The sequence below is a fragment of the Perissodus microlepis genome, chromosome 7 (genome assembly GCF_051167445.1).
Source record: "Perissodus microlepis isolate ML-2025 ecotype Zambia chromosome 7, ASM5116744v1, whole genome shotgun sequence".
In the NCBI taxonomy this organism is placed as follows: domain Eukaryota; kingdom Metazoa; phylum Chordata; class Actinopteri; order Cichliformes; family Cichlidae; genus Perissodus; species Perissodus microlepis.
Window position 1 is genome coordinate 26,438,224 of NC_140467.1, and position 13,790 is coordinate 26,452,013.

At 40.0% G+C, this 13,790-nt stretch overlaps 1 protein-coding gene across 2 annotated transcripts in view; it reads right to left on the minus strand.

Moving 5' to 3' along the window:
* The window catches only part of cadps2 (Ca++-dependent secretion activator 2), a 180,617-nt gene that overhangs the window by 83,424 nt on the left and 83,403 nt on the right, over positions 1 to 13,790 (minus strand). For both annotated transcript variants that reach the window (XR_014800732.1, XM_084934412.1), the window contains exon 13: positions 6,322 to 6,509. Coding sequence is in view for 1 of the 2 variants with exons in the window: in XM_084934412.1 (XP_084790538.1) it covers positions 6,322 to 6,509 (188 nt within the window). In the remaining variant the exon portion in view is untranslated. The remainder of the gene's footprint in view (positions 1 to 6,321; positions 6,510 to 13,790) is intronic.

Genomic DNA, 13,790 nt, shown 5'->3' on the forward strand with positions numbered 1-13,790 from the left:
TTGCAAAGAAAGTCAAGGTGTCAGTGATTCCAGTTTCCTTCAGCATCAAAAAGCACTCAGAAACTGGGGCAAACTCTGACAGGAAAAGGTCTGGCAGACCCAAAGCCACAACTGAACCAGAGGACAAGTTTCTGTGTGATACGCAGCTCACAGAACAACAGCTTCAAACACAGCTTAATAGTGGTGGTAGTAAGCAAGTCTCAGTTTCAAAGACAAGACTTTGAGCTGCAGGTTTGACAGGATGAGTTGCAGCAATAAAGGCATTGCTAAGATGTCAGAATAAGACAAGAAGGCTTTCCTGGGCCATAAAACACCATAATTGGACTACTGAAGTCTGGAAGAAGGTATTACGGACTGATGAATCAAAATTTGAAATCTTTGGTTCATCACGCAGGATCTTTGTATGCCGCTAAGTAGGCGAGAGGATGGTTCCACAGTGTGTGGCATCAACTCAAACATGGAGGAGGAAGTGTGACAGTCTGGGGCTGTTTTGCTGGATCCAGGGTCACTGACTTGTACAGAGTGGGAGGCTCCCTGAACCAAAATTGCTACCACAGCATTGCAATACCCTCTGATATGTGCCTGGTTGGTCAGGGGTTCATTCTACAGCAAGATAACGACCCAAAGCATAAGTACATGCTATGCCAGAACTATCTCAGGAAAAAAGAACGAGATGGTGAGCTTGAAAACATGAAGTGGCCAGCACAGTCTCCAGACTTAAACCCCATCGAGCTGGTTTGGGATGAACTGGACAGAACAGTGAAAGCAAAGCAACCTACAAGTGCCACACATTTATGGAAACTTATGTAACAGATATGGGAAGAACTTTCTGAAGAATATTTGATTTCTATTGTAGAAAGAATGTCATGAGTGTGACCGGTAGTGTATATATATATATACACACACACACACACACACACATATATTTAAAGATGACCCTGAGGGGATGCATTCTTGACATTAGCATAAAGTAGGTCTAAAATTATCCCCCCCTGGTGGGACAGACCACATACTGTGTGAAAGTTGGCAGTGTAGTGTCCAAGGTGACATAGTTGAAGTCACCTGAGATAGCAATGAAGGCACTCGGGTGCTTAGTCTGTAACCGGGCTATGGCGGAGTGGGTAATGTCACATGCAGCTGCGGGGTTAGCAGAAGGAGGAGCATAAACCGCCAACAAGATTACATGAGTAAATCCCAACAGTGCACCGTTCAGTGTCCGGGCAACAAATCTGCTCTTTCATCGTTATGTGAGCAGGGTTATACCACTAGTTATTAACAAGAACGGCAAGCCCCCCTTTCTGCTCACCACTGGCTGCACTGTCCCTGTCGGCTTGAACAGCTGCTCCAGACCTTCTGCAGATGCGTTGTGATCAGGCATATCCTGATGACAGACATGTTTTGTACCTCCTTCTCTGTTTAGGCCTCCGCTATCTCGCTGTCTCCCTCCTTCTCTTCTGCTGTCCTCCACCTCTGCATCCATGGTGTATTTTTCTCCAGATTTCAGCCAGTATATTCATGGTTCTGGCTGGTTAGCCGGCTGGCATCAGGGTGATCAGCTGATCTCTGGAGTAAACAAAGTGTGCAGTGTGTAGCTGCTGCGCCACTGCCCCATTCCTCAATGAAAGTAACAGTTCCACGGTAACAAGGAGAACCAAAACTCGCTCGATCCACATTTTTGAAAAGAAAGCTATTAAAACATTTTTTTTTCAGCATCACACACAGGATGTTTCTAATTTAAGAGGAAAAAATGAAAGAAAACATTTTAATTTTAGCAGCATTGTGCAGATGACAGAAAGGATTCAATCACAGTCAGTTAACGAGCACACTGAAGGGTATACCCTGGTTACAAATGACTTCAAGATTCCTCACAATGTCATTATATACAGAGGCCAAGGCAATGCCATTCAGAGTAGGTACCTGCTTAGAAACCATGTTTCTAAGACTTTTAGAAACAAGTTTTGTCTGAATTCAGAAAAAGGAAGAGGTCATCAGACCTTTAGTACTATTTCCAGCAGAGAACGTCATGGAAAAGGAAAACTATAAATCTCCGTGTGTAAAGAAAACTCCCCGCATAAGAACTCTTTAGAGGAATTACTTTAGGTAGGAAAGACCCTCAAAACTAACTCCTGTAAATATCAGCAGTTATTCAAGTTGCTGTTCTTAATGATATCTGTATCCTGAGCCACAGTGGTACACATAAATGGGGTAGGTTGCATCAGGAAGGACAACTGGTGTAAAATCTTTGCCAGATCAAACATGCAGCTCATCAAGATTGAGATTTTGTTACTGGATCGGTCAGGCACAAGTTAACAACTATTCAATTCTTTCCATTCTGGTTGCTTCCATTAAAAATCTTCAACATCTTCAGCTCTGCTATTTCCAAGTCAGCCTCTCGTCTTTTTGTTAGTGCCACCGTCTCCAAATCATAAATCATGGCATGTTTCACTATTATTTTATCAACCTTCCCTTTCACTGCTATCCTTCTGTCAAAGATCACCTCTAATATATGGCTTCAACCACTGCCTACACTCTCTTCTTCGCCTCTCTTGTGCACTGTCCATTGCTTTGGATAATTGACCCCAGATACTTAAACTTGTCCACCTTCACTACCTCTACTTACATCTTTACTACACATTCTCATTCACACATGTGTTCTTCTCACTTTTAGGACTGTATAAAACAATCTGGTTAAAAAGTCCACCGGCCTTTCTCCTAAACATTTCCATCCGAACCTACTTTAAAACCTAAACAATATGAAAACTGACTTTAATATTTCAGAGTTTGTTGCAATTTTATGCGTAATTAATATAATAATATTTCCTATTTTTCATTTACATGAATATCACTTAACGTCCTTGACTAAAGCAGTTTGCTACCAAAGTCTGTTTGGCAGTATGAAGCCAGTCAAGTGTTCCCATAACTGTCAAAACATTGCCTAATTCAAAACAACTCAGACAAAATAACTGATTTTTTTCCAATCAATAAGGTTGAATGTGAATGCACCATGCCAGCAGATTTGTTGTCTGTGTGCACTTTCTGTAACATTTCCATGAAAACTTTACAACAAATAAAAAAGCAAGCACAAAGGCACAGAAAAATCTCTTTTAAATGGGGTCTTTAGTGGTTACTAAAATCAATTCAGTGAGTTGGAAGCTGACATTTTTTCTCTGATACTCACAAAGAGCTCATCAAGAGCTTTCAAATGATACGAGAAACTGAATTTTCCCAGCAAATGTCACTCAAACCCTCTGAATGAAATTACAGCTGAAAACAAATCAGACGGGGCACAGGTTGGCAAGAAGCCAAACTCAAAATGTGCCGAGCTGAGAGAAACACAACACAAAGCGGTGTTTGGTTTGGTAGCACTCAAGGCAGAGTGTGGAGTGACAGCTTGTCGGGGCTTACATGTATTGTTGCTGCTAAATGAAGCAAGTGCAATGGAGGCGAGGCTGCTGTCAATGCTTCTCCGGGGTTGGGGATGGTGATGGGGAGATGTATCTCTGTAGACTTAAGTTTGTGTGTTTGCTTTCAGTTTGGCTCAAGTGAAAACAATAAGTACTACATCTGCCTGCGGGATCCAGCTAACCCTCTGGCTCTTTAGTGATGATGTCAGTTGACAACAGTTGTCATGAGTCGAGCTTGCTGAGCGGCATGGCAGAGCACTGGGTGTAGATGCCACTTCACCTTACATTTGTAGAAAGGAGATGAGGCCGAGTGGCATGTGATTCTGTTTGTCACCTACCTCCTCCCCCATTTACGTCTGTGTAGATGGAGAGGATTGTTGTTTAAAGGGTTGGGGGAGGTAAAAGCTGCTGTCACATCCTGTGTTGCTGCGGTGTAGATGGCTCTGAGCGGAAGAGATCTCAACTGACAGGTGACTCCCGCTGGCTCTGATAATGCTCCTTTAAACTCGATCCTGATTCAAATCCATCTCATCAAACTTACGCAAACTTTCAAACAAGTCATCTCAGAGTTCCTTTTGAAGCCGGCTAAAGTTTGACTGTTTTATCAAACACACAGCACAAGTTATTGATTTAAAGGTCAGACACAATTGATTATGTTGTATATTACAAAATTTGTGTAGTGTAGTGACACTTTGGCTCCCATTATCATAAGGGACAGAGCCTGTAAATAAACACTTCCACAAGGAACTTAGCTACAACTGGGAGGATTAGAGATGCTGTAGCTTAGACACTTGCTTCTTTGCTTTTTTGATGCAGGAAACCACTTTATTCCAAAGATGCAACCATTAGCCCCACAATGTTCACCAGATTTAGATGGATCCAATCTGATTCTGTCATAGCAGACAAGGTACAGCTTCCTGACACTGCATATCAGGAAGATGTTTGCACTGTTATTTTTGTAAATTGTGAAACGTGCAATATTTGCTCACATCTTTTAAGACTAAAAGGTTATTATAAAGGCATTAACATATAACTGAACACTACTGTTTAATCCTGTAAGTTATAATACTGTTTTATAGTTTCTTCACAAAGGCCGCAAAGCAGGAAAATTAAACCTTACAAATTGCTTTGTTGTTTTTCATTACTTAAAAAAATAAAACACAGTCATAGTGTCATTTAAGCCACTAAAATAGAGACATAAGTTTTATAACTTTTAGTTTGGAATTAAATTGTGAGAAGAAATAGGTTAATGGTCGACCCTTCAGAATAAATTATCATTCATAAAGGAGAGAAAAACTAGCTGTTAACAAGAACTGTTAAATCACAACTGAGGTGGAGCTACTATACAAAAATGAAACAAGGAAAAGTATATAAAGAGTGTTCTGGAAGCAAAGCTGAAGGTGTGATGTTGACTGTTGTCAGTGCATTAGCCCCACAAGTGGGATTAGTGGCAGAAAGTATTCCTGGTGGAAAGAGTGATGATTGGACAGACTTCAGTGGACATGTAGGTGAAGCGAACACAGGTGATGATTGGGTCTTGGGTTGGTATGGTGTTAAGGTGAGGAATGTGGAGGCAGATGAATTTTGCGAAAAGAACAGAAATGGCTGTGGTAGTGAGGGAAACTGCCAAGAAGATATGTAGTGTATGCTGTGGACGGAGGATAGAAGACAAAGCAAAGCTAAAGTGGGATAGTCGAAGAGATGAAGAAAGTAGACAAGCTGTTTATTGAGCTAAACATAAGGTTGAACATAAAGAAAGGAGTAAAGATGGAAGTGTACTAACAAGAGAAGAGACTGTGCTGAGAAGATGGAAGAGATGAATGAAGAGGATAAGAGAGAGAGAGCAGGATGGATGCAGAAAAAACGGTGACTCACGAGGCGAAGAGGGTAAGTAAGGTGAAAGTAAGGGCAGCTATGAAGAGAATGAAAAGTGGAAAACCACTGAGAATATTTATGAATGCAATTAAGTAGGACTGAACTGAATGCTAGGGTGAGATGGAGGAAGCTGATCCACTGTGGTGAACCCTAAAAGGACCAGGTGAAAGAACAAGAAGAAAGATTAGTGCAAAGCAAAAGAGTACGATTGCTTTAAGAAGTTTTTCAGAGATAAGAGTCACAAAGTGCCTTACAAAAGCTAATATAGAAAGGTATAATTAAACGGGAATACAATTTTAATAATTAGGAAATTAAAAAGGAAAAGAAGCAGAAATAAAGCCAATATAAAAGAATAAGGGATAAATACAGAAACATGAATAAAAATGACCAAAACTGAGGTGCCTTTAACAATACGTAGAGGAAAAAACAGCAGCGTCTGTGATTTTAGCAAACAATTAAGAGGAAAAAAAAGGATTTTTGTTTATATTCAACTACTGAAGCTCTCTAACAGCCATAAGGAATTGTGACTCTGGTTCATCAGGAGCAAAGATAAACATTGTGATATCATAAAATACACACAAAAGTTCACAAAGTGTGTTAGGGGTGGGGTGGATGTGCAGCTCCAGTTTGCTACCCACACACAGTGCTGGCATTGGTAGACTTTAATCCCTGCAGTCCCAAAACCTAACATCTTAGCAAGCACCAGACTACTTTATATGGAAATATCTATTCCATATAAATATTTGACATATCTGAAATTCCCAAATGGAAATCTTGAAGAACTGTAAGCTAAAATGCATGTTAGAGATTTGATTTTAAAGTTAACATCTTCTAGTTTCCTAAACTATGCTTATTTACCATGTGGATAAAATAAAACCTAGCCCTAACAATACCACTAAGTGATTTGCCACCAAGCGAGTGGATGTTAAGTGATCAACATTTGTTACCGTCTATGCTCTTATTTAGACCTTTTCATTCTGTAGAAATGAGACAAAGATCTCCATGCCTGTGGAGTGCAGTTACTCTAATGATTCCTAACTACCTGTTTCCATGGACGTGGGAGGCGCAGAAGGCATAACTGTAGTGTAGCAGCATTGGGTCGACGAGAGCATTGTTCTCCGAATAATCCATCAGCTCCTTCAGGTAGCTCAGATGGCGGTGGCAGCCTCGAACACCATACCGAGCACAGTACTCATCCAGGACAAACACCTGACCAGGACTGAACCAGCCCTAAAGATAAAATACACGCACACCAGACAGATAAGTTAAAACAAACCAACAAAGATTGGCTAATAAAGCGTCAGACCTTAGTGACGTGTACGGGTTATTTAGACTAATTTTGCCTTCTTTTTTGGAGAACTTTCACAGATTAAACATTTTTTTCAAGCCACTCATCTTATGAAACTTAACATCCGCTAGATGCATAGTTTAAAATTATATCGAAACGATTTTCAAAAACAAGACAAAAAAAAAAATAAAACTTGGGGGGGGGGGGGGGGGGGGGGGGCAGTTGTGGTGTCTGATGATGACTCATCTGATGCCTCTGCTACTTCAGGTTTACCTGCAGTTTTCACAAACCTGTCCATGCCTTACTAGCAGTATAGAACAATGCATTAGTTTTATTTTTCCTCCTTGCACCTCCCTTTATAAAACTTTTTAAATTAATCTATAGACTTTATTATCATTTCAGTGCTTTTCAATCGTAAAACAATAAATTGATGTTACATTTTTGTAAATATTCTTTGTTTAACAAACATGAGTGTTGGGATCCTTATAGCCAAAATGCATGACTAATAAAAGATCATTTATGTGAATGATTTGATTGTTTTAAGAAAGATAAACCTAGGACTTGAGAGAAAACACAGTTTGTTCCAAAGTTTAGTCATGGCTGAACATCCTCTTCACAAATTCCTGTAACTGTGGGAGATGCAAAACAAAATGCCACAATTAGGCGCTACAAACTCAAAAATACTACAATTAAAAACCAGTCCAAAGGTTAACTCTTCTATTATTAATTCTCTGCTAGAATTTAAAAAGATAAAAAGCAGGAAAAAGGTGTGGAACAACTGGAACATCTTGAGATGTTCATTAGCTCAGTCATCTCGCACATAATCACTAAATTAGGCATGAAGCTTACAACAGTAATTAGGATTCCTAACAGAAGGAACATTAACAAATTAGCGCCTCTAGTGAGCTGACAGTCCCCCCCCCCTCAACACACACACACACACACACACAGCTCTTCACCAGGCAACAAGCAACTCGGGAGAGAAGACAACCAGGAGAGAAACAGTTTCACCTTCAACACAGGTTGCGTCTGTACTGGATTACCTGTCATTTGAAAGTCAAAAGAGTCCGTTTGTATAGCAAAATGACAGTGGGTAGATCAAATGTTTCTTTTAATAAAATAAAGTGATATTGTCTAAAATTCAAATACATGAAATTGTAAAGTGAAGGTTGTTCTTTTGTTTGATTGTGCTGCTGTGAAATAGTTTTTCTTCCAGCACAGCCACTTTAGGATACAAAATGTTACAGAAATGTCATGACTTTATACTTTGATTTCAAAGACTCTTTGAAAAACTAGGCGAGAGATCACTGGTTGAAATACACTGAGTCTTTTGTGAATTAAGAATAATGGCATTCGCACCTTGATGATTCTGTAACTCACTTGGGAAGAATACTTTTTTCAATGTTCATTTAAAAAAAAAGGTTCCAGTCTGTGTAGAGTTTGCGTATTTGCATATTGTTGTGATTAAGCTGAAAGAGGCAAAGATTTATGCTGACATTCAGTGTTAAGACGTGACTGATATTGAAAGAAAAATCAAGTAAAATGAGAAAAGGCAGAAATGAATGGTCTTTCCAAAGACATTTTATACTGGGAACACTGATGGTGGACTGCTTTGCTAAACCCTGTTATATTCAAAGATAACACAGTCAAAAAGGTATGTATGGTAGTACACAAACTTCAACCGTTCCAGAACGTTTGGCCACCACATGCAGCCATTTATTTGTCAAGTCTCTGGAAAAGAGTTCAAAGAATACACAGTGTGTAAGTGGGTGCTTGGTCACTAAGGTTGAAGCCACTAGGCAGCAGAGATGGGCTGTAACGCGTTACTGTAATCTGATTACTTTTTTCAGGTAACGAGTAAAGTAAGGGATTACTATTGCAAAAACGGTAATTAGATTACCGTTACTTTCCCGTAGGAACGCTGCGTTACTGCGTTACTAAAACCGTGATTTTTTTGCCAGAATGTCTCATGACAGTGACGTAAGCAAGTGCGACGTTTGTGACAACAGCTGTGTGCAGATCAACAATGGATAATATATCGAATGCAGGAGAGAGTATGAGCATGCAGCGTTTAAAGCGTGGAAGTACTGACCTTATTTTGAGTTTAATTCCATAAAAAGTGACAAAAACATTAGCGTCCGTTGTGCGTGGGAAGAAAACTTCTCTTTACAGCGAAAAAAACCCCTAAACTTCCAAGCAAGCACCAAGTGCGCTGAGAAACTCGCGGATTCTTCAACTGACCGCCGCGGCACACCTGCACCAGGGCAAACCTCCGCCTACGCTTCTCCTGCTTTACAGGTGAAAATAGAGCAACAGGACCGCTAGTCTTTGATGTTATTTATTTTCTGCTGTGTTTTACTTGCATCTATTTGAAAGACTGAGTGTAAACACAAAAAATATATATTTTATGGGCTGGAATGTGCAGAAAATAGGTTTAAATATTAAACAAATTTCTTCCAGTCAGAGAATGTTGCATATAATCAAATTTTTGCTTGATGCATAAAGTTAAAAGATTAAAACTAATAAAACAAGTTTTAAGAAGAGACTTTTCCATTTGATTACATTTTGTATGATGGATTATGCAGAAAAAGTAGAATTGAGCTGAAAGATCTATCGCTTTATCACCTATTCAGGTTGTAAATTGTGTTTTTAAAAAGTAACTAAGTAACTAAGTAACTAAGTAATTAATTACTTTTGAAAATAAGTAATCAGTAAAGTAACGGGATTACTTTTTTGGGGAAGTAATCGGTAATTAGTTACTGATTACTTTTTCAAGTAACTTGACCAACACTGCTAGGCAGTACCTTCAACAAGGCCAAACAGAGTACTTTCAGGAGGGAAGCGCTGATCTAATTTGTCTGATCCATTCATTTCAGTTCTACATTTTTCCTGTTTATGTCACCATGCAACAGCAGCAGCTAAGTAGCATGAAGGATGCTTAAGGGTCAGCAGTTTGGATATACTACACCAACAGCTTCTACATGTTTTTATCTTATACCTGGTATTAGGGCTGGGCGATATATCGAGTTTTTTAAAAATATCGATATATTTTTATACGAGATATAAGATGTGACCATATCCTTTATATCGATATATACGTTATAATTATAGTTGTCGAGCCACAAGTTTGCCTCTCTTTCGTCCACTTTTGTCTCTACGCAACGTTACTCCGCCTCGCCTCTCCTTCACTGAACACAACTCCCCCTCCTCCCCCATAGCTTCACCTGCAGGCAGCGACAAGATGAACACGGCAAAGCTCCGTTAACGAGTTACTGCGCATCGCCCCGTGCGTGGGGCTGGGCGGCGTCAACGTGTTAATGAGCTAACCACGCTAACGCCATGCAGCCCAGAGGGGCTGCACAGCCTAAAATCCTTTCATTTTCTCAAAAGTTGACAGCGCGCCTTATGTATGAATTCTGGTTGTGCTTGATGACCGCGAACCGATTTTATGTGGAACACGGCGCTCAGCAATCTGTCAAAAAATGTTTTAGTACGACTTTGGTAAGCTACGGAGCTGCACCGCTTGATGGATGGTCGGAGCATTACGGCTACCGAGGAGCCTCGCGTAGTAATACGCACTGTGCTTCAACGTAATATTACTGTATTGTGTGTGTATAAGGACCATAAATGGCACCTGAAGCGGATTTCAAACTCCAGGCTGTCAGTCATGCAGTAGAAGTTGGGAACAGAGCAGCTGTGAAATCTGTCTTTGTTATTATGCTCAGCGTCTGTTAGTTTACATTTTGACTGCACAATTGTGAGCTTTTTGTTATGCACAAAAACAACATAGTTTTCTTTTATTTATGGAGCATTATTATTTAATAAATGCTCATAATTTATTTTTGAGTAGTTTTTTTCAAGTACATCTATGCTGTATGTTAATAAAAGTGCCTTTGTGACATCTGGGACACAGCTTTGACTAAGAACTCTCTTTTTGTTCTTACTTTATGGCTTTAAAAAAAAAAATATCGAGATATATATCTTATATCGCCATCCAGCTAAAAAATATCGAGATATGAATTTTGGGTCATATCGCCCAGCCCTACCTGGTATGGAATTTAGAGTAGTGAGAATGAATATGAGGTAACCTCTCCTGCTAGGTGCTAGATGTGAGAATGGGCAACTTCTACTCCACTACTACTCACAGTGAGCCTCCTAAGAGTACTGGTCGAACCTAAATTTGAAAATTCACTATGAACACCATTCAATTCATAAACCACAAAAAAGAAGGATTTTTTTTTACATCTTTCCAAAAGAAGATGCAAGAAATTATTTATGTTGACTTAAAAAAAAAAAATCTGCTTGAAAGATCATTTAAGGATTTGAAATGAAAACTACTTCCAGTTTTTTATTTAGAGTCTAAGTGACATGCTGTTTCTTGTCAGGTTTAACTGGACCTGGCAGAGCCCCCTCACCCCCAACCCACCCACCCAAACTCTCAGTTTGTTTGTCACTTCTTCAATTTCTTCATTTTTCTTTCCGTCTGTGGACTTGAGCTATTAATATCGCACCACGGAAGGAGAGAGAGAGGGTCTTGTCGGCAGGCGTTAAGCGACAAGATGTTCCTCTGTGACAAACAGATGGCACACTCCAGTCTTGGCACTAACAGCTCAATTAGCAGCTAACGAGCCGACTGCCTTGTTAGCTCCATCAGCCGTGGCTGCCTATCTCCATGTCAGAGCGCCAACGTCCGCCACCCCCTCTGAGGGATGACATGACCCATGAGGAGTCAAAGCAGTGTGGCAGCTCTGAAGTAGCGAACAGCTTGGCTTTTCATCACCTTACTACAGATGGAAAGCTGAGAGTAAAATGCTAAGGATTTTTTACCTCAGGGTCTTGCTGACTTCTTTTTGGCCAGTTAAGCCATTTTTTAGTCCAAGAATTCTTCTGACCCCACCAGACAAGAGTAGTCACTTCATCATGCAGATTTACATGGCATATGTAGAATTACATGCTCTACATATTCTTCATCAAAAATATCACTGTCTTTGTCTCACTGGGAATCCAAAACAAAGGCAAGACATGGCTGGTATTTAAGCACTACTGTTTAGTTTATTTAACCTGTAGATATGCTTGTGTATGCCTATCAACAGCAAAGTGAAGCTGAAATGACAGCAGCTCAGCCAAACAGTCCCAATAGAAGGTTTACAAGAAAAAACAAGAAGAGTTTACACACTGAATTTATTAGTTTTAGTGATTCTTCTCACAATTATTGACATGTTACTTGAGGCCTGTACCACAAAGTTAGTTCAGCATACCCATGGTATCATTAGTCAATCTGGATTCACTTACCCTAACAGTGGCAAGCGGTCACATGAAGCAAGCTATCAACTCACTAAGTTTCCCCAGGGTTTCCCCTGTACATTCACATAGAAGGGGTGACATTGGCAGAAATGACTAATCACAATTATGAATAAATGTACTGGCATTAGAGTGACTTATTTTACAAAGGAAGATGAAACTATACTATGGGGAAAAATCTGAAGAGGTTAAACAAGTAATATGACCATCGCAAGGTAACTGCCAGAGACCAAGCAGCTGAGTGTGAGAGGTAAAGAGAAAAGCACTGTAGAGTAACATAGCATTAAAAGTTTGCACTTAAAGGGGTTTGGTCAGTAAGACTGGAAAACAGCTACTATATTAATCAAGTTTAGTCTATCTGAAGCCTGGAAAGAAAGCCAACAAAAATACAGACTGTAAGTTAACTGCCTTATCAATATGACAATGCTATCATTCAGACATCTGATAGATTTTAATCAAGGATTTCATTAAATTAATGTTTGAAGGACAGTTTTAGTTGTTATTCTCTCAGCTGCACGCTCAGTGGTGTTTAATAGTTTGACAGTAAAGAATAAATATAAACAGAACACAGGTTTAGTCTATGTGGAAGTTTGATACAAGGTCAGCATGTACAGTGTAGGTATACTGCTTTAAGATCATATATTATTGCTTACAGAACACTAAAATTGTTCCTGGGTGAGAGAGGACAAAGAGCGATTCTGACAGGAAAAAAAAAAAAAATAGTGGAAAAATTTAAGGAATCCACGTCTCCCTGCCTGAGACAGGATCACCTGGTGCCTTAACCAACTAGCTATAGTCAGGCTCACCACAGTGCACAGTCTGCAACCAGTTTCCTGGAGAGGTGTTGGACACTGTTAAACTCAGGATTTGCCCTAGGTGAGAGGGAGCAGGCAGGGGTAGATATACTTGTTCGCTACATGCACACTGGGGTTTTCCTTGGTGGATGAGTGGGCTGTTTCCCTGCGCCTTCGGGTCAGGAAATGGGTCCCTAATGTTGTTTGTGCCTATATGCGCAAGTACCCAGACTTCATAGAGTCACTGATGGAAAACCTTCTCCCGAGGTTTAAAAAGTGTCCGCTTCCTCACACATAATTAATGGCAGATTTAATGCAACATTAACTCAAGCTGAATTTCTGAGAGGACTGAAAATTATAAGAGTATTTTGGGCTAATGTTCATGAACTGCCTGTAATATTGTTTCCTGTTTCTACCTGATATCTCAGTTTGTGTGCTATCAGTGACACAGCTGATATCCACAAAATAAAATAAAAGTTTAACTTTAAATCTAAAAAAAAAGAAAAGCTACATCTTTATGTGCTGAAATCAAATCATCTGGCTGTCAGGATCTGGGCAGACTGTGTGTGTTTTTGTGTCTGCAGGTGATTTGGTGTGCAGACACCCTGGGGTCTGAGTACTAATTTCTGGAAATCACTTAGGGGAGCGTTTTTCCACACACACATAAAGAAAGAGTTAGCTTCCAGGGGACAAGCCAAAGATCTTGAGGCATTAATTGCTCAGTAACAAAGCTTCCTCAAATTTGGTCACTTTTATAGCAAGAACAAATCCAGACCTGGGCGCAGGCCCCCCGCCCCCCACCTCCAGTGGGCTGTATGTTCCCTTGTCTAACCGTGCCAATTTTGGCTGGCACCCTAGAACAGGTCAGATAATGTTGCTCCTGAAGCATTCATGTTGACAGCCAACTTTGGAGTATGTCCTGTGGTGGCTTTAGTTCAGGTGGTAGAGCAGGTCACCTACTAATCGGAAAGTTGGTGGTTTGTGATCCCCATCTTCTCTAGTCTGCATGCCAAATATCCTTGGGCAAGATATTAACCCCAACTTCCTTTTTGATGGCTGTAATTCACACACTATGAATGTTAGATAGAAAGCACTTACATAGAACGAGGACAGAAAAAAGTGCTTGTG